This window comes from Lissotriton helveticus, chromosome 5_1 (assembly GCF_964261635.1).
Source record: "Lissotriton helveticus chromosome 5_1, aLisHel1.1, whole genome shotgun sequence".
NCBI lineage: Eukaryota > Metazoa > Chordata > Amphibia > Caudata > Salamandridae > Lissotriton > Lissotriton helveticus.
Genome location: NC_136065.1, coordinates 272,155,711 through 272,175,983, shown reverse-complemented (window position 1 = coordinate 272,175,983; position 20,273 = coordinate 272,155,711). Strand labels below are relative to the sequence as shown.

At 42.2% G+C, this 20,273-nt stretch overlaps 1 protein-coding gene across 4 annotated transcripts in view; it reads right to left on the bottom strand.

Moving 5' to 3' along the window:
• Positions 1-20,273, bottom strand: part of C5_1H9orf43 (chromosome 5_1 C9orf43 homolog) — a 217,362-nt gene that overhangs the window by 133,018 nt on the left and 64,071 nt on the right. For 3 of the 4 annotated variants that reach the window (XM_078642191.1, XM_078642189.1, XM_078642190.1), the window contains exons 4-5: positions 17,581-17,792; positions 4,717-4,900 (exon numbers count right to left, since the gene is read on the bottom strand). In XM_078642191.1, the coding sequence (XP_078498317.1) occupies positions 4,717-4,900; positions 17,581-17,740 (344 nt within the window). In that variant the 5' untranslated portion in view covers positions 17,741-17,792. The remainder of the gene's footprint in view (positions 1-4,716; positions 4,901-17,580; positions 17,793-20,273) is intronic. The other variant, XM_078642192.1, reaches the window with a different exon arrangement.

Genomic DNA, 20,273 nt, shown 5'->3' with positions numbered 1-20,273 from the left:
CATAAGCGTGGAAGGGCATACTCAGATGTGAGTCCCTTGCTCATTGCACCATCAGGATTCAAGCAAGCCGGGCCGACGACGCCTGAAATGGCAGAAACCGGTCCCCGGAAGCTTGTTTCCTTCCCAGTATAAGAATTGGCTTGGTAGTTTGGTTTGCCCTGTTCCCATCATGCACTGGGACAGGAACAGACTAATTTGCATATAGCCAAGTTCTGAGCTGGGATGGTGCAGTGAGCTAAAAAACGGTGATGGATCAAGCCCTGATCTTTGGACTGGGTAAGAGTGGTCTGCTTAATTCAGGCACTCTGTTCATCACCACCCCCTTTTCTGAATCATTTTTGTCCACCATAAGCGTGGAAGGGTATACTCAGATGTGAGTCCCTTGCTCATTGCACCATCAGGATTCAAGCAAGCCGGGCCGACGACGCCTGAAATGACAGAAACCGGTCCCCGGAAGCTTGTTTCCTTCCCAGTATAAGAATTGGCTTGGTAGTTTGGTTTGCCCTGTTCCCATCATGCACTGGGACAGGAACAGACTAATTTGCATATAGCCAAGTTCTGAGCTGGGATGGTGCAGTGAGCTAAAAAACGGTGATGGATCAAGCCCTGATCTTTGGACTGGGTAAGAGTGGTCTGCTTAATTCAGGCACTCTGTTCATCACCACCCCCTTTTCTGAATCATTTTTGTCCACCATAAGCGTGGAAGGGTATACTCAGATGTGAGTCCCTTGCTCATTGCACCATCAGGATTCAAGCAAGCCGGGCCGACGACGCCTGAAATGGCAGAAACCGGTCCCCGGAAGCTTGTTTCCTTCCCAGTATAAGAATTGGCTTGGTAGTTTGGTTTGCCCTGTTCCCATCATGCACTGGGACAGGAACAGACTAATTTGCATATAGCCAAGTTCTGAGCTGGGATGGTGCAGTGAGCTAAAAAACGGTGATGGATCAAGCCCTGATCTTTGGACTGGGTAAGAGTGGTCTGCTTAATTCAGGCACTCTGTTCATCACCACCCCCTTTTCTGAATCATTTTTGTCCACCATAAGCGTGGAAGGGTATACTCAGATGTGAGTCCCTTGCTCATTGCACCATCAGGATTCAAGCAAGCCGGGCCGACGACGCCTGAAATGGCAGAAACCGGTCCCCGGAAGCTTGTTTCCTTCCCAGTATAAGAATTGGCTTGGTAGTTTGGTTTGCCCTGTTCCCATCATGCACTGGGACAGGAACAGACTAATTTGCATATAGCCAAGTTCTGAGCTGGGATGGTGCAGTGAGCTAAAAAACGGTGATGGATCAAGCCCTGATCTTTGGACTGGGTAAGAGTGGTCTGCTTAATTCAGGCACTCTGTTCATCACCACCCCCTTTTCTGAATCATTTTTGTCCACCATAAGCGTGGAAGGGTATACTCAGATGTGAGTCCCTTGCTCATTGCACCATCAGGATTCAAGCAAGCCGGGCCGACGACGCCTGAAATGGCAGAAACCGGTCCCCGGAATCTTGTTTCCTTCCCAGTATAAGAATTGGCTTGGTAGTTTGGTTTGCCCTGTTCCCATCATGCACTGGGACAGGAACAGACTAATTTGCATATAGCCAAGTTCTGAGCTGGGATGGTGCAGTGAGCTAAAAAACGGTGATGGATCAAGCCCTGATCTTTGGACTGGGTAAGAGTGGTCTGCTTAATTCAGGCACTCTGTTCATCACCACCCCCTTTTCTGAATCATTTTTGTCCACCATAAGCGTGGAAGGGTATACTCAGATGTGAGTCCCTTGCTCATTGCACCATCAGGATTCAAGCAAGCCGGGCCGACGACGCCTGAAATGGCAGAAACCGGTCCCCGGAAGCTTGTTTCCTTCCCAGTATAAGAATTGGCTTGGTAGTTTGGTTTACCCTGTTCCCATCATGCACTGGGACAGGAACAGACTAATTTGCATATAGCCAAGTTCTGAGCTGGGATGGTGCAGTGAGCTAAAAAAACGGTGATGGATCAAGCCCTGATCTTTGGACTGGGTAAGAGTGGTCTGCTTAATTCAGGCACTCTGTTCATCACCACCCCCTTTTCTGAATCATTTTTGTCCACCATAAGCGTGGAAGGGTATACTCAGATGTGAGTCCCTTGCTCATTGCACCATCAGGATTCAAGCAAGCCGGGCCGACGACGCCTGAAATGGCAGAAACCGGTCCCCGGAAGCTTGTTTCCTTCCCAGTATAAGAATTGGCTTGGTAGTTTGGTTTGCCCTGTTCCAATCATGCACTGGGCCAGGAACAGACTAATTTGCATATAGCCAAGTTCTGAGCTGGGATGGTGCAGTGAGCTAAAAAACGGCGATGGATCAAGCCCTGATCTTTGGACTGGGTAAGAGTGGTCTGCTTAATTCAGGCACTCTGTTCATCACCACCCCCTTTTCTGAATCATTTGCTGGAAAACTGGCACAGCCTAACTTGCACTCGGACGTAGTTACATGCACAGCATATGCCTAGTAGAGATTGGCACCCTTGGAAGGGCTTCAAGAATTGTTCTCACCCTGGCTCTCCATGATTAACCACCCTATCATTCAGCTTTCCTATGACAACAAAGGTTCAAGGGCACAAGACTATGAATTACTTTTTGTATACATGGGCACTTCATCACCCTGGAAGCCTTTGAGCAGAGGGATGGGTTTACGCCTTTGGACACCTTATTATACCTTCAAATTAAACAGACACTAAAGGCACACTTTCCCAGCTTACCAGCCATACCTCACAGTAATGTATGCCTCTTTGTTTTCCCAGGGACTGATAACTGAATTGTATAATGCAATATCAAAGGCACCAATAATTCCTGAGACAATGAACAAATGGAACAAGACCTACGGTAACAATAACAGACAACAATTAAAGCTATTGTAGCATGCAGCCTAAAATGGTGCCCCAAACAACGTAGAGTGTATTACACCTCAGTGGTCTGATATATGGGCTTGCCTGAAACTTTTTTGTTCAGGCGTTAACTGGTTCATTATACCGCCATAAGACTATCTCTTGGAATGAAAAAATCAAGCAAATCCCTGAAGCCAGGCATACATTGCACTGGCTTCCTGTTAAGCTAGGGGTACCATTAAAGGCTTTCTGTCTGGTCAAAAAAGTGATAAATGGTTCCAGTACCCCTGCTTTCATGGCTTGCATTACCAATTATACTCCTGGGCATGTTATGAGATCTGCCATGCATCTCTGAGCAATTGTACTATGTTTCAAAACAGCCCAACAAGGAGGAATGTCCTTTTCAGTTCAAGCCTCTAAGGCTGGAATCAACTACCAAGTGTTTTCCGAGCCATTAAGGAGTCTTTTGCAAAACTTGAAAAACCTAAGGTTTTATTCAAATAAAAAATACCTGTGACCTACCTGTTAAGATAAGTTTCTAAGGGTCTGTAATACAGCTCACTCCTTTTCTTCTCTCAATTTCTTAATGACAAGATGCCTCAATTTGTGTATGTTTGAGCTTAATAAGTATTTAATTAATTCAAGAAGGTACTGTATTATAATTAAAAGATCAGTTGCTTTAATCCCACGAGTCCTTCTTACCTGGGTATTGCTCCCTATTTGAATGTCATGGATTAATGTTCTTGATTGCCAAAACTTGAAGTTTTATACTGACTAATACGGTGCTATTGGATGCAAAAACTGCACAAGGAAAATGTTGTTACCAAATGGTAGCTGTATTAACCTATGTGTTTTTTGCACCCACTTCTGAGTCACCCATTTGTTATTGGTAAATAATGTGCAGCACCTGTATTACTGTTCAGTTATTCCACAAAGCATTCTACTTTGTTCAGTGTTTTGGCCGTACAAATTGTTCAATGTAATTAGAAGAAACTATGTCAGCATAAACTGCTAGTGGAAGTACAATATACACGCGACTCATAATGGAAAATAGGGCAAACATATAAGGTCATTTTCACAAAGGATATACATGGATAGTTACTTGTGTGTATGTTTACTCCAACACCTTGGTTAACACACCACTTTTTTGCTGTTGGCTGTTTCCAATTGGAGATTTACACCTAGGATTTACATGTGTCCATCCCCTCCAGCCCTTTTCCTTTCATAAATGTGCCTTAGGTGTAGAAAAAGCTTTGTGAATCTTGTGCAGGGAGATTTAGTATGCTATTAGTATGCCAGCGCCTGGATACCCTCACGGGTGAAAAGAAGCGCTCTACAAATCTACTGTTTGATTGATTATGTTTATTATTTAGTCTTGTTGTGTGGGTTAAACTCTGTTTAAGGTTTATCATAGGAACTATTGTAGTAAAAACAATTAGATACTACATACTCTGGATTCAAAAGACTGTGCAAAAGGTGTATTTTTTTTAAAAAACTGAGACACAGTAAGCACCATAATCCGAAAGGTGAATAGGTGTGCGTTATCTTCCAAAAATCATAAGCTTTGATTTCATAGATGAAGATAACGTCTGATTTTCTCTGCGATATTGTCTGCATATTACTATTCAAACAAGTTGCAAGAGCACTTAGGCAGCACTAAAAAGCAATATTTGTTGGATTTCATGTTTTTAGAACTGACAGCATATACTCTTTTCACCAGATCATCTTTGATGTTTTACTACAACACAGCCAGAAAAAACAATGAACTTCAGGTGAAAGGATATTGCCATTTAATATGTATATAAAGATAAACCGACAACTATTTTACAATGTGACTATGTAAGTCATTAAAAGATAATGTACCTGAAATTAGCAGATCTGCTAGAAAAGCTCTGTGCCGTTGTCTCATAGCCATAAGGATCATAGGAAGACTCCAGCTTCATCCGAGTAGGGCAAGATCTTGGTAAACTCGGGGGTCGCAGAGACCCATCCATCACATGGGGCTGGTAACTGGGCAAAGTTACGATTTTTACAGTTGGTAGTTCATCTGCAGATAAATACAAATAACATCAGTATTACTTGTGATTGTATATGAAACCTAGCCTTGGACTACAGAAAAGTACCTTCTTAGCTGCAGCTATAGGTGTTCTTCTTAGATTTACAAGCTTAGAATGCTACTCACTATTGGGCAGAAGCTCAATGTCCTTTAAATGTCTAAGGACACCGGCACAACATTCGTGTACAATGCCTGCCTTTCTGAATGTAGTGCATTAATTATGAATGCTCAATTCAATTTCTGAGAATAGAACAGAATGACCAGCTGAACGCCCAGTCAGAGCTCAGGAGCCTGGACATGATTTCTTTGCTGTTCGGCAATAACAGGGGCCAGATCTAAGTCTCCATCATAGGTTGGAGCAGCCTCCATCATATATTACCCTGATAAGGGACATTCTCTTTGCATCAAAGCACTCCCTATCCCTAACTAATATCCTTTTGTTTAATTCTCTAGACATAACTGGCATCTGTAATGGGCATGGGGAAGGGGGAGGGATTCCAATGTGTGGAATACCAATGAAAATGGAATATGCAGGGCTTGGGACTTCTACATGAAAACCCCCCTCAGACAGTACTTTTTACTTTGAATATGGCCCAGTACCTACTCAGGGCAGACATTTCCCATCACAGAATGTGATAGGTGAGAAACATTAAAATACATAGATGGTGGACAAACATATAGGGCCCGATGTAGGTCGCCAATTACCGGTCGGTAACGGCCGATTTCGGCCGTTACCGATCGATATTTGGGATTTGACATGTAGGTAGGCTTAATTTACAGAATTGGTATATTTACCGATTCGGTAAATTTACCGATTCTGTAAAATACCGAATCGGTAAATTTACCGAATCGGTAAATACAGATGTAGGTGGCACTGAAAACAGTGCCACAGGCCATTACCGATTCGTTATTTACCATGTAATACTATTACATGGTAAATAACGAATTCCAGTGTACATGCACATCTGTGCATGTACACCTGTGCCATGTGGCACACAGACATGCCCTAAGGGCATGTCTGTGTGTCACATGGCACACAAGCCAGAAACAGGGGTGCAACAGGGTGTCAAAGTGACACCCTGTCCCCCTTGTAAAATCGGTAATTTTACCGATTCGGTAATTACCGAATCGGTATTTGCTATTGAATCCTATGGGCTTCAAGGCCCATAGGAATCAATGGCAAATACTGATTCGGTAATTACCGAATCTTACCGATTCGGAATTTTTGCCGAATTTTTTCCCTACATAGCAAATACCGAATCGGTAAAATTCGGTATTTACCATTCGGTAATTTGCTATTACCTACATCTAGGCCATAGTGCCTTCTATGCATTGCAAACGGTTGTCAAAATGGCTTAAGATGTGGGTTTAGGACAGTCTTGAGGGAATATTGACCTGAAGGCCTCCCTCTTCTAGCTCATCCTCATTGCTGCTCACATCATGTTATGTTCCTTTATTGAAGGCGGTAGGATTGGGCACAATTGTTCATTGTCTCTCCTCTTTGATATTTACATTGAACCCCTAGCCCAGCTTTTCCGGAAGGATGAGCAGATAATCCCCATTCACTCACTACGCTCCTGTAGCAAAGTAGCCCTATTCGCGGATGACCTTATAATTTATACCTCCGACCCAGTTAGAACGATACCAAGGATGGAACAGTTAAATAAGGAATTCGGGGAAATCTCTGGATATTTAGTAAACACTACCAAAACCGAGGTGATGGTTTGGAATTTGGATGGTTGGGAAGGTAAAAGGGGTGTGGAGATGAAATATCTAGGGATAAATATAGTTAAACAGATTAGTGATATCCCAGCCCGGAATTTAGCTAGAGTGCAAAAGAGATAGACAGAGCCCTAGCTAGCTTACTATTTATGGGAGGGTGAACTTGATAAAAATGTCCATCCTCCCCAAATTAACATATATATTTAACTGTATCCCACTAAAATTCCCCAAAGAAATGATAAATAAAATACAAGGGAAATTAACCAGTTTCATCTGGGCCTCTTGAGGAATACATCTTTCATGAAAGAAGCTAAGAAGACGGCTCCATGGGGGTGGTCTAGCCCTGGCGGATCTTTAAATATATTGCATGGCATTCCAATTTTAAAAAATTCGAATGCTTATAGGGGTGCCCGACTCAACCACCTGGGGCTCAATATTACCGGAAATGACATTTGAGTTCGGGACAGCTTTTTTGTATAAATTTGGGGCTCGGAAATTTTTCAAAAAAGTAAGACTAAAAGTATTAAAGGCATCCTTGAATTTATGGTTTACAATGAGGAGGATACTAAATATAGGATACTTCTCGGAATTTGCCCCTATCTGGGATTCCCCCCGGCACACCAGATTGCCTAAAAGATGGCTTGGCGCTACCACTGAAACTAGTCGGGTTGATCAAGTGGGTTGAAATTTTATCTGAAGGCGAACTGGTACCCTGGGAAGTACCGAAAGCCAAGACTGAAAATAGATTATCGAAATTCAAATTTATTCAGCTAACTTCATGGCTCTCCACTGTACCTCGAGAGACAGGGTCATTATGAGACTTCGGGAATGATATTCAAGATACAAGAGCAAAGAACAAAGAAGTCTCTAAGTGGTATATGCAACTGGTGGATGTGGAGGAAAGGAAATTAGAGCTCCCACACGCCATCTGGCAGGATGCACTCCAGGCAGAGGACTTGCAATCACTCTGGAAGGACTCCCTGAAAGCAATATATTCTTTAGTTACACTAGCAAATTTCAAAAGGCATCACTTTTTTACAATAAATAGATTGTATTGGACACCGCAAAAAATAGCCAAGTTTGTAGCTCAACTGATCCCTAGTTGCAACAGATGTAAAACACCAAAAGCCAATGATCTACATTTTTTTTTTACATGCCCCGAAATAGAGCAATATTGGAAGGTGGTGGAATCTACCATTCGCGACATCTTGAAGATACCATTAACATTGACAGTAACTCTTGTGCTTTTCGGGTCGAATCATGATTTGCAAACAAGGCTTAACAGTAAACTGGGGGGGGTGTTATTTTACTTGTTATTACAGGCCAGACGAGAGATTTGTAAATACTGGACAGATTCTGTACCCCGCACTCTAATGGCTGGTTGAAAGCGGCCAGGTAGACATGTAGAACAGCTATAGATGGTAATCTATCAAGGAATAGGGATCTGTGGCAGGTGTTTGCAGATTGGTCAAGTGAGCCATGTGGAGATGCTGGTCTTTTCCAGTTTTTATTATTATTTTTTTCTTTTCTGAGTCCTATGATTACATCAGAACATGGTGGAGGTGTCTATCCTTCGGGATGAAAGAACCTTTTTAAGGGTTTGACTGTGAAAAGGCAAGGGTCCATACGATATAAGGGCACCAGAAAATGGTCCTTGACTTGTAAGATGCCATGCTGACATGAGGACAAAAAATAAATGATTGGGCACAATCACGGACAGCCCGCCCTGACAATTGGCATCTGTGTATAAATTCATTTATATGCCACAGTGTACATAACAGCTGTCATACTGCATAATATTATCACGTGTCATGTGTCAACTGTATTCACACAATTTTGTTGTGCTCAAGTTAAGGTGGTCAATATTTTCCTTATATTCCTCAGTTTCTTGTGTTGCCTTTAAAATAAATAATTCCCCAATTTTTTAATCTAACGGTAGTTCTCTTGTGCAGTGTGAAGCACCTTTGTGTGCAAACCATTCATCTGAATGCACAGCCCATGTCTTAGCATTCTTGTTAGTGTCTGTCAGAAACCCATTCAGAGGACCACAGGGCAACCAGAGGTTACTGTGTCCAACTGGGGGGTTGTTAATGCTGTTGTCCAGGGCCAGACGTACTATGGGTTCTAAGTAACTGGGCCAAGTACTACCCCATTCAGCACTTGACTCTCAGGGGTAGTGCACTCTTCGAGGGAGAAGAAGGTGTTAGGCAACACAGACACAAAACAAAGTACAAGTAGTAACAGGAATAAGCTGATTGTCAAGTCAAATACTTCCCTGCTTGGGAATCACTGCAGGAGGTCAATTCCCACTTGTGGCCTCTATGCACGGCCGGCTTTAGAGCTAGTGGTGGCCGGTGCGACAAAAACTATTAGCGCCCCCATGCCCCATGACTGCCTCCTTGGATTATCTCCCCACCACCTGCAAAAATGCCCCTCATCTCTCCCATCATAAAATATTGCTAAACACAGCGTCACCCTGAGGTCACAGCGCCCCCCTCCACAGGTCAGCGCCCAGTGAGGCCGCACCAGTCACACTGCCATAAAGCCAGCCCTGCCTCTATGTTATGTACCATGCACGGGCACACACACATCTCAGCACAGACACACAAGTGTCCCATTCAGTCTAGAGCTACACACAATCACCATGTAGGTCAAGAAGTTCACATTAGCAGAAACTTTACATGACTGGGTCCATAGCCTTCACTCCTGTGACACAAGTAAAAAGGCGTACCACAATACTGATCATTACTAAACACAAAATGGGAATGCTACCACACAGTGCTTGTATCACTTAACTTCTAGTAATGGTAGTAGCCCCCTGCCGGCAGCCTTAAAAAAATAAAAATAAAACGATAATAAACCCTTGTTTATTACCATTTTATTTTTGCTCTCGGAGCCGAGGCTTTGGGGTAGGGCCAGGGGAATGACAGACACTAGGAGGAGTGTTTCGTACCGTTATAAGTGCTCATGAAGGTTTGGCCGGCCTTCTCAGGATGGCCAAACCATCATGCATACAAAAGCTCTCTCCAACCCGAGCTGCGTTGCCGGGTTGGGGAGAGCAGACACTGGCTCCCACTCTAACTAGGAGCACAAGTCGAGAGCGCTCAGGCCAATCCCTTTTGTACCAGCAGCATTAAAGCAGCATCAGGATTGGCCTCAGGTGTCGGTGGAAACCTTTGCCTGCAGTGGAGAGGAGCGCGATGCCACGAGGCAGCAGGTAAGTGTTTTTTTGTTTTTCTTTATTTGACTCTTCGTCCGTCCATTCCCCCTACCCCCACCCCGCCCCTTTAGCGACACACCAGGCTCTTCTCCTAGAGACAAGAGATTAATGAAGTTCTATATAATGGAACTGCATGAACCTACTCTTCTTTTACTTAAGGGAGATTGCATTTAGTAGGAGATAGTCAACAGGTCCCATGGAAACTGTCGGAGCACACCTGAATAGTTTGAAACCTTGACAATGCTTATCAGCTTGCTGTAATATACAGTTAAAGCAAAGATACTCTCTCTCTTGCTTTGAAGTACAAAATAATAAATCTCTGCCAGAGAACAAATGCTGGAAGTTGGGATACATGATAGCTGAGCTGAGTAGACAAGGAGAACAGCAGCCGTACAATTTACTGCCAGTCAGAAGGTCATGAAAACCCACATGATGACAGTACATTTGCCTGCAGCAGCTAAGGTTTTAAGTCATATGTAATATATTAAGAAAGATATTTCAATAATCGTTCTCCTTTTTTCTGAGAATAGATCAAAAGAAGAATCCCAAATGAAGGTGTCTAAGTTAAATGCGAGGCTAAGTGGGCGTTTCCTAGATGTAGTGGAAAAGCGTTGGTGGAGGAAGGGGGGGTAAAGAAGGAGGTGGATACAATAGGTTCAAGTACGCTGCTACGAGGATCTCACAAACAGCAAGCAAATGTTAAAGAAGAGAAACTGATAATGTATTGTGATTGGCCTTGGAAATGACATTCAGCTCGGGTTAAGAATAAGAACAGAGGTGTGATATTGGACCCTTAGTTTGATTATGGGTGGACTCCAAACAGCTTGAGCCGTGAGTGGGACATTTGCTTTGCTCTTCAGCTTATTAGTACATAGAGTTTCAGTGAATCACCTCTTCTGTTACTCGTAGGTGGATTTAATATGGGGTCATTGGGTTGCCTTTATTTTTGCTCCTGGGTAGACTTCATTGAACATTCAGTAGGTTAAGATTGATGGTATCCTAATGGAATATAAATGGCTTACGGAAGTGGGTCTTAACCTGTGGTCCGAGGATCCCTCTGGGTCCACAAGTCCTACTCAGAGGGTCCGTGACTGTTTTACAAAAATAAATAATATTAATATTATTACATTAAAATGAATAAAGTATATACAAATAAAGAAGAAAAACTGAAAATTTGAAAGCTTTTATATTTTTGATTTTAAATTTAAGACAATATTTCAATATTTGAGTATTTGTGTAGTTTATACTGGTTTTTGTATTTTTATGTATTGTTTTTAGGTTCAAATAATAGACATTGCTTGGGCTGCGGGTCCCAGGGTCCCAATGACTTAGGGTGGTCCATTATGACTCAGTAGGGGCCCGCAGAAGTAAAACAACTAAGAACCGCTAGCATAAGGGACATGTCAAAGTGCAATCTAATTTAAGCTCTGGCTTACAGAACCTGATCATTTTGTTATTATTATTTTAAAGGTGAGTCATGCTTCCTTATCAGAGGTTAAAGATGGCTGAAGCTTGATGACTCCATTGTCTGTTTGTATCCAAGTGGATTAATCAGTACTGTTCACCTTTAATTACAATAAGAAATTAAGAAAAGACATGGCGCAGTTTATCGAAGAATTTCAGTCGATGGTGGGTTGTGAAACCAGGGGATATACTATTGCAAAAAATATAAAGCATATTCAGAAATTAGTTACTCTTTGCAATACAGGGCTTACTTTCGTGAACTACAATTACTATAACACAATCCAATTTGCCTTTCAGGCCCTGCAGCAGTGGCAACTGACTAAGCTCTAAGAAACATTGATTGGGGGTACATAGATGGAACTTGAATAGGAAATTATACTTCAATTCAGTATTTCTAAAAATGTATATCTTTTGAACGTATTCAAAACAGTAAATGTTATATAAAGCATTTATTCGAAGAGCAGTTTTTTCCTTTCCATTAAAGGGATTCCAATATGTTAAGTAAAGATGCAAGGAATAGGAAAACAGGCTGCCTTATCCGGAAGCCCAGGTGTCTGAGCCAGACTAGCTAATAATTAGATATGAAATGTAAAGGTCGACATGAAGAAACCTAGACCAAAGTGTTCAAATTACATTCAATGCAAGGAAGAAGCCAGATAAAGATCTAAGGCCAAATAAGAGCGGGAGCGCAGCAGTTGAAACTGAAAATGAGATGCAGAAATAAAAGATCCAAAAATAAACAAAAAATTACTGATTTAGAAAAATTAGGCACATTTTCTACAGAGGTTTTCCAAGATTCTATAAATTGGAACTAGAACCCACAACGTATAATGTAAAATCGTAGATAGATAAGATTAAATTATTATGAAAGAAAATCTCAAAGAACCAAGAGATTGCACAATAGGACTTTAGTGCAGTAATAGTTAACATACAAAATTGGGAAAGCTGCTGAGCATCTGGTGGGAACAATCTCTAGATCGGTACGCTCTGTTTTTTGGTAACCTGGCCTTGATGGTGGCTCACAGCAATCTCCTTAAACATCGGGGGATGGACATTGCCAACAATGCAGGATTGGGAAGAAGGTACTAGTGCATGGGGCAGAAAGGTTGATGTACCGAGCGAGTGGACACCAACATAAATTTGAAAGGATATGGGGTCCATGGATGGAAGTTAGGGAGAATACAGGGTGGAGGTCTAGGGATGAATTAGACAAAAGAGATGGGGGGGGGGTGTTCGAGCCAAGGATGGAGCCCAAAGGGGAGCCAAAAGTTATCCAGAATGCAGCAGTGTAAAGTGGTCCAGTCTTAGCACTAAGGAATGCATTGTACTTTGGTGGCTGTATGCTTATCCACATGCCTCCAGTAACAACGGGAATGTTGTCTTTTTTGTTTCTGTCAAAATACAATAAAAGGTTTGTTTTTTTTAATGGGAAAGCTGCTGGGCCGGTGGCTTACTGGTTTCACATTTGACACCCCCTTTGATGGCTGGCTTTTAACAGATAGTCATCCTGTTTCTTCAGGACAGAGGTTGGTTCATCTCTGGTAGTTCCGGATGAGATGGGTTGCAAGGGAATATGTCTAGACTATATTACGGTTTTACATCACAACACAAGTGCCCCATTTAAGAATATGAGGGTCGTGAGACAAGGATGCCCCGTTCACCAACTCTTTTTTACTTATATCTAAAGCCCCTAGCTTAATTAGTTTGCCAAAATGACAATATAGTGGAGCAAGAAAGTGATCCCATACACTGATAATTTGTTAATCTGCAATGCCGTCCCTAATACTGCATCTAACTTTTTTTATTTCAATGAGGATACTAGATGCAAGTCTAAATGCAAGAATGAAGATAAAACAATGATTCCGCTATGAAATATACTGCAATCATTGTTTTATACTTTTTTCTTTATTTTTCTATTTCTATTTATACATATATAATCTTGCTGATTGACTCACTGATGTAGTAGTAGATAAGCAAATCACCAACAAGAAGGGAGGAAAGAGAAACTCCACTCACTTAAGTTAGCTTTTGGAGGAAAAGAAACTTCTAAGTAAGTGTAATAAACTTCCCCTTACAGTAATCAAAAGAAATAACTTGATTTTGCTCTTTGTATGCCTTACCTCTAAATTCCTCTGTAAATTATCTTCAAACTCTAAACAACACTTCAATAGAATTTATATGGGCCTATAAAAACATTGTACAACATTGAGAATGTCCATAAAATTAGGAGGATTGGTCCTCCCACAGTTTTTCTGTACCATCAACTTATACAGGTTATGAAAATGTAGGAACCAATGACCTGTTCAGAATATAAAGATATGAAGGTTAGGTAGAAGGAATTACCTTACAACATAAACAATTACGTTGGATGCAGTGGAATGATTCTCCTATTTGGAAAGCAAATAAGGTATGGGACAACTAATGGAATTATGAAGACATGGGGTCGATTTAGAGTTTGGAAGAAAGGGCAATCCGTCTCAACTGCGAGGCAGTACCCTCTCCACTAAACCACATGCACACCTGCCTTATTTACAGACGGGTGGACCGTCAGTATGTCAGTGATGGTGACTACTCAATCTCTGTCGTTAACATGCTCCTCTGACTGCCCAATGGAGTAATGACCCGGAGAGCTTCGGACATTCAACTACTCATTTGACTTAAAAGTTGGTGTTCGACTGGGTAGATTTCACTGCCCCTTAACTCCAGGTAAAACTTGTCAGTAACGGGTAATGAAATCTGTAAAATAACCCCCACTCCATAGGAAACAACACCTGTGGTGTGAGGATCAATAATTTTTGCATTTTCCAAGACATAATTCCACTTTGGTACTGTGTTTTTAAAAATACTAAAACTTTGTAAAAATTTGACAGATGGTACCATCCTATTGACTTTTGACGGAGCTGTCCATCAAATTTAAAACTACATCGACAGGAACCACCAAAGTACTCCATCAGGGCAACAGAGTATTTTATTCCGTCGCCCTTACGAAGTACAAACAGTAGTCCAAACTTCTAATCAGGCCCTTGGATTATAGTTAATAAGAACAGCCTATTGCATACTTCTCAGACAACGAATGTGTAACCGAGTCACCAACAGCTCCAGAGAGTTTTGGTGAGTTTTGGGCACATCAATATTTTGAATTTTGATTTACCTCCCATAAAGGCTTTTTTTAACTTTCAAAACATGAGATTATTGAGCTCTGAACCACCTTCAGCTATACAGTACTTTGAAATCTAGGGCTACCTGATTGCTCAATATAGGAGTTATGAAGAAAGTAGTGCTAGATAACTAAATATCATTTCATAAGATCAGAAACACATTTCCTGGTGATATAAAAGACTGCTTGGTGATATTGAAGCAAACAAGCCGCAGGAAATGCACAAACGGGAAGAACTGTTAGGACGTTCTGCCAACGGAAACTGGATGAAGGTGGTGGACGCAACAACCACAAGTTATAGCACCCAGTAATAATCCTTATCTCTATTCGAAACAGTTTTAAATTGCAATGTCATCAATGGCTGACTCCTGAACAGCCTGCAAACATAGGCCCTGATCCAATTCTCAAACCAAAAGGTGGAAATTACACGCCATCTGGTTTGTGAATGGGAATGCAATTTGTGATGCAATCCATGTGCCAATAGGTCACATCGCAAATTGTACATTAGAAGGGGGTCACAATCCGACTTACCTAATGAATAATAATTTGGTAGGTAACAATTTGCTATCCCCTTTGATAGGCTGTAAATGTATGGAAGGAGGCCTGCAAAGGATAGCAAACATCCGCCTCTGCGTTTCCATCCCAAACAGTACACATGTTTTTAAAAGCAACCCTTGCCCATTACAAGGACTGGTGCAGCTTTAACAAAAGAAATCACATTTGGGAAGACGTTGGGGACAGCAGGCAGTGGCAATCTGGACCACTACCTGCTTCCCCAGAGGCCAGCATCAGGATTCCCAAAGTAGAAGCTGTCCCATGGGGACACCTTCTGCTCTGTGAATCAGATACCACCCACTTTGCAGTGTTGGTATCTGATCAGGGGGTTGCGACTGCAACTGCAATCACAAGCTATTAATACATTCCTATCTAAATCGCAAATAGGAGGGGGACACCCCTTTTGTTTCCCTCCTACCTTTAATTTGGAATGGGTCGCAAATGCCCTTTTACAAGTTAGAAACACTTTTCCGGTTTGTAAAAGAGCTTTTGCAAATAGAATAAAGGTATTTGTGGTCGCAAACCCTGTTATTTTGTAATTTGCAGGCTTTGCAACTGCAAAATACCTTTAAACATAAGGCCTCCACTCTTTACAGTTACTCATGTTGTGAAATAATGTCTTGTGTGCGGTGAGTTTCAATCTTGGCTTCCACTCCACAAACTTTCCCTCTTCGTTTCTGATGTTGGCAATGCCAAGGAAGGCTTATGTGGTCCATGGAAATGGTGAGCAAGTGGATCAGGTTATTTCAGTCACCTCCGCAAGACATGGAATGGGTGACCTATTAACGTATCTCGATGTGATGTGGCAAGGGTCCTGTGGGAGGACAACACCCTGGTGTGAATGTTTACTAGAGGGCCATCTGGGCAAAACTGTAAAAACTAGAATAGGAAGTTACCTACAATGAACAGCATAGAAACAGCATTGAGAGAGTAGGGGCCAGATGCTCCTATTACAGTTTAGCAAGGAGCCTTGAAACATATAGGGAGGCGCGGAAGGGCTTGGTGGACTGCTGCTTTTTATTTTGATGGCCATCCAATTTACTTTAAACATATTTTGTTTTTCAAAAAGAAACTCCTAAAGTGGGAGTTTGTTATTGAAAAACAAAAAACGAATGACCCCCACACGCTGGGAGTTTTATCCCACGGTGTGGGGGGTCATTACTATTTTTTTCTGTCCATCATCTCCAGGCTTTTCTTGGCAGTAAAACGAAATGAAAAATAGAGTGAGCGGTGTGAAGGCTTTACTTCGATGGCCCCTATTCTGTAGGGAGCTTTCCATCAACTGAGTCATCTGTTGCTCCGTTGAGAAAAAGCTGATGGTCCACCATCTCTAAATGAAACACCAGCAAACTTCATACCATGCATGCCACTTGCATATGTAGAAAGCCCCGCTCACAAAACACAAAGGCCCAGATGTAAGACCTGCAAAATAGCACATCGCAAATTGCGAGTCATTTGCGACTCGCAATTTGCGATGCGCTCTTTTGCATGTACAACAGTGGGCCAGATGTACGACCTGCAAAATAGTACATTGCAAGTTGCGAGTCATTTGCGACTCCCAATGGGGTCGCAAATTACGAGGCTCATGAATATTAATGAGCCCAGGGATGGTGGCCGGCTGCGCTCAGCACACCACCATGTCTGGGACTGCTTTTTTAATAAACCGTTTTTTTTTCTTAAACGAAAACGGGATGCATTTAAAAAAGAAAAATGAAACTTTTCAGATTCAAGTTTTTTAAGGGCAGGCAGTGGTCTCTGGGACCACTGCCTGCTCTTATAAAATATTTTCCAACATACTCACAAAGGGGAAGGGGTCCACTGGGGACCCCTTCCCCTTTAGAGTACCCCTTCCCCTTTACGAGTTGTTTACCACCTATTTGATGTAAATGGTAAACTACTAGTGTTTTGAGACCGCAAATGCAGTCGCAAAACACTAGTACATAGCATGTTGACTCGCTATTAGGAAGGGACGCCCCTTCCTAATAGCGAGAATCGCAAGTGCTATTTTGCGAGTCAGTGACTCGCAAAATAGGATTTGTGCATACTATTACCCTTTTTTGCGGCCACAAACAGGAGGTTTTCCCGTTTGAGGCAGCAAAAAAGGGTTGTACATCTGCTCCAAAATGTATTGCTTATCCTTACATCAGCAGGCTGCTTTCCCTGCATGGGTATAAGAACTGCAAGAGAGAGCTAAAGCTGTGTAACCAGAGTTTTAAAAAAATCTATTCCGAGACATTGGTCTCCAAGAGTACTTTAAACATGAGCCGTTTAGAGAGGAGAAATTAACTATTATAAACATGATCCGCTTAGGAAGAAGAAACAGAATAATTTTAACCTAGACTTGTACTGACACGACAATGGAAGGTAGGTAGGAGGATGGATACATACATCTTTAGATAATGACCCCTCAGTCATGGGTCAGAAGCAAAAACATTTCAAGTACATTACAACAAGCTAAGTTGAATCAGAATTCACTACTCCTTTGTCTTTCTCTCTCTTCTCCACATGTTTGGTCCTTCATGACTGTAAATGTAGTTCCATATCTCCCTTTACCTTCGTCTTCAGAAGTTGATCCAAATGATGAGCAAGGATGCCTTTGCATATAACGTGGTCGTCCTCGCCCAAGACGCCTCATGGATGCCCAGCAAAGCGGATGTTGGCAGACGGGCATGGGGCACATTGTTTCATCCAATATAAGTGCGTCTGTAGTCATTACTCGAATTCAAGCTTTGTGGAGACAAAGCAAAAAAGATGCCTGTAGAAAACTGTCAGAAAAAGAAATGTAAAATCATGATTTTGATAGGGCCTATTTTATGATGCGAATTATTCAAATGTCAATCAAGGGCAGCAGAATAACTGTTTCATTGACACAGCAGATTATTTCACCTATATCATGTGCGATTCCGCCATTCGCTTCTTTTAGACCATTCTTACGATGAGGAAAGTGAAGCTACATGTAGTAGTGCTGAAGAAGTGATTCTTACTAAAAGCCCAGGACTGGTGATGATGTCAGACATAATATGGGGCACTTGGTAACAGTGCGTTGATTGTATAACTTGGTATGAGGACACAGGAGTTACATACCACTGGCCAAACACATAGGGACTGATTACGATGTCGGGCAGATGCCGTATCGGTCTGGAACCGCCTGACCATTAGGGGATTATGGTATCTTTCTGATGCACCAACGGGCTCCTTGAGCCCGTCAGAAGCACTGAGGATGGTTCCTCCGCCCAATGCCTCCACCCACTGCATCGTAATGCAGCAGGCAGTCCATGGGGGCAGATGGTGGTGGGTCCGACGTGCCGTTGGTGTCAGACCCACCGACATCGTAATTATGTTCATAATGTCTGACACCCCAACATGCTCAACAAGGTCTTCTCTACAGGTAGGCCCCAGAATTACTGTTATGGAGCCCCGGTAACTGCAGGGACTTTAAAATAGAGAGGATTACAAGTTTTTGGAGACTAACGTGGGAATCAGTGATTTCGGTCACTGTTCCCGTTTCCAGCATCTTTTCACTAGGAGGTTGATATGGGGATTTCAGCAGCTTTCAGGATTAAAAACCTCTGTGTAAAAAAACTGAACTTAGAATTTCCATGGGACTGATAACTCCTGTGGCCCATCAGAATTTACATGTCACTCGAAAATGATGCCAAAGTGTCATGGCCTTTTATGCACAATTATGTATATATACACACATATTGACCTTGAAGCGTGACCATCTATATGTCGCTTTCATCGATTTGAGAGCGGCATTCAACCTTGTCCCAAGAAAAACACTGTGGAAAGTTTTGGATGGTTATGGCATTCCTTTAGATTTATTAAGAATATTGAAAGTATTAACACATACCCAAAGGTAAGATAGAAGACTGCAGGGGACCTGATGGACAGGATAGAGATTAGGCAAGGCGTTAGATAAGGGTGTGTCCTTGCTCCAACCCTTTTTAGTCTACATATTATTGGAGCAGCAAGGAAATTGAAGGAATGCAAACATGATGCCTACTCCAATTCTGATGTTTGCAGACGACACCCTGCTAATTTCGTGAACGCCAAAGGGGCTGCTATCAGAACTGAATGCCTTTGTTACCTTCTGTGAGGAAAGAGGACTAGAATTAAACCCATCCAAATCCAAAGTTACGACTACAAATCCCCATAAACAAAACAGAGGTAATGTGACTATTGAGGGGCTCCCTCTTAAAAAAGTCGCGCATTTTGACTACCTTGGTGTGAGGCTAAGTGATAACCAAACACGGGGTCCCCAGCTGGAAAAAAGCAAAGCCATTCTCCAACAGAAAGCTTCTGCAATAGGGAGAGCATACAGGGCAGCCTTGGGAGGAGCTGTGTCCCCAGTCTTAACCGTGTATAGAGCCTCAGCGGTAACATCAGCAATATACAGGGCAGAGATATGGGGCTATGCCACAACAGGGACTCTAACTAAAATTGAAAACAAGTTAATTAAGGCCCAATTTAAACTTCCCCCAGGTTCACCTATTACACCATTGAGATTAGATCTAGCCCTTAACCCCATACATCTAACAGTTCTAATAAAACCTTGCTATATTGGGTTAGACAATGGTCCACACAAGAACTAAGAATATATAGAGATTACATAAAAGATCTGCTAAGCCTTGACAGGGACCAGAGCACCCCATGGCTGGAGAACATTAGCGAAGCATCATACAGAATAGGCATGGACAAATTATAGACATCCCCTGAGTCGATTGTTAAATGAGATGCACAGAAAGTTAAACAGCTATATTGGGAGGAAGTTCTGTTGCAAACGTGGGAAGCTTATTAGTACAGTAGCTTGACAGGCCAGTTTCTGAACCACAAGTGTGTACCAAGTTTTGAGCCCAAATGGACAGAATGTACACATTTCAGTCTAAATGTTTATAAGTCCAATTCAGATGCGAGCTACTACCCTTGAAACTCACACCTCGAAATGGGCTAAGGCACCTTCCCATTCCAAATTCTGTTCAAATTGCCCTAATAGGAATTGGAAGACCATTTTATGTTTTTCGGTCCCTTATATAAGAGTGCGCAAAATAAATGGCTGCTAGCTGTATGCAAACTATGGGATAGAGACACTATTGGGAAGACTTATTAAGAGTGATGAAAATAACATAAAGGGAGAGAGAGAGAAGATGTGGATTCGTTCTCCCTGGTCAGAGTTTTATAAACAAATGGAATCCACTGGTGGGTGGGTGTGGTCCCTACAATGGTGGGGAGCACATAGTGTTTTT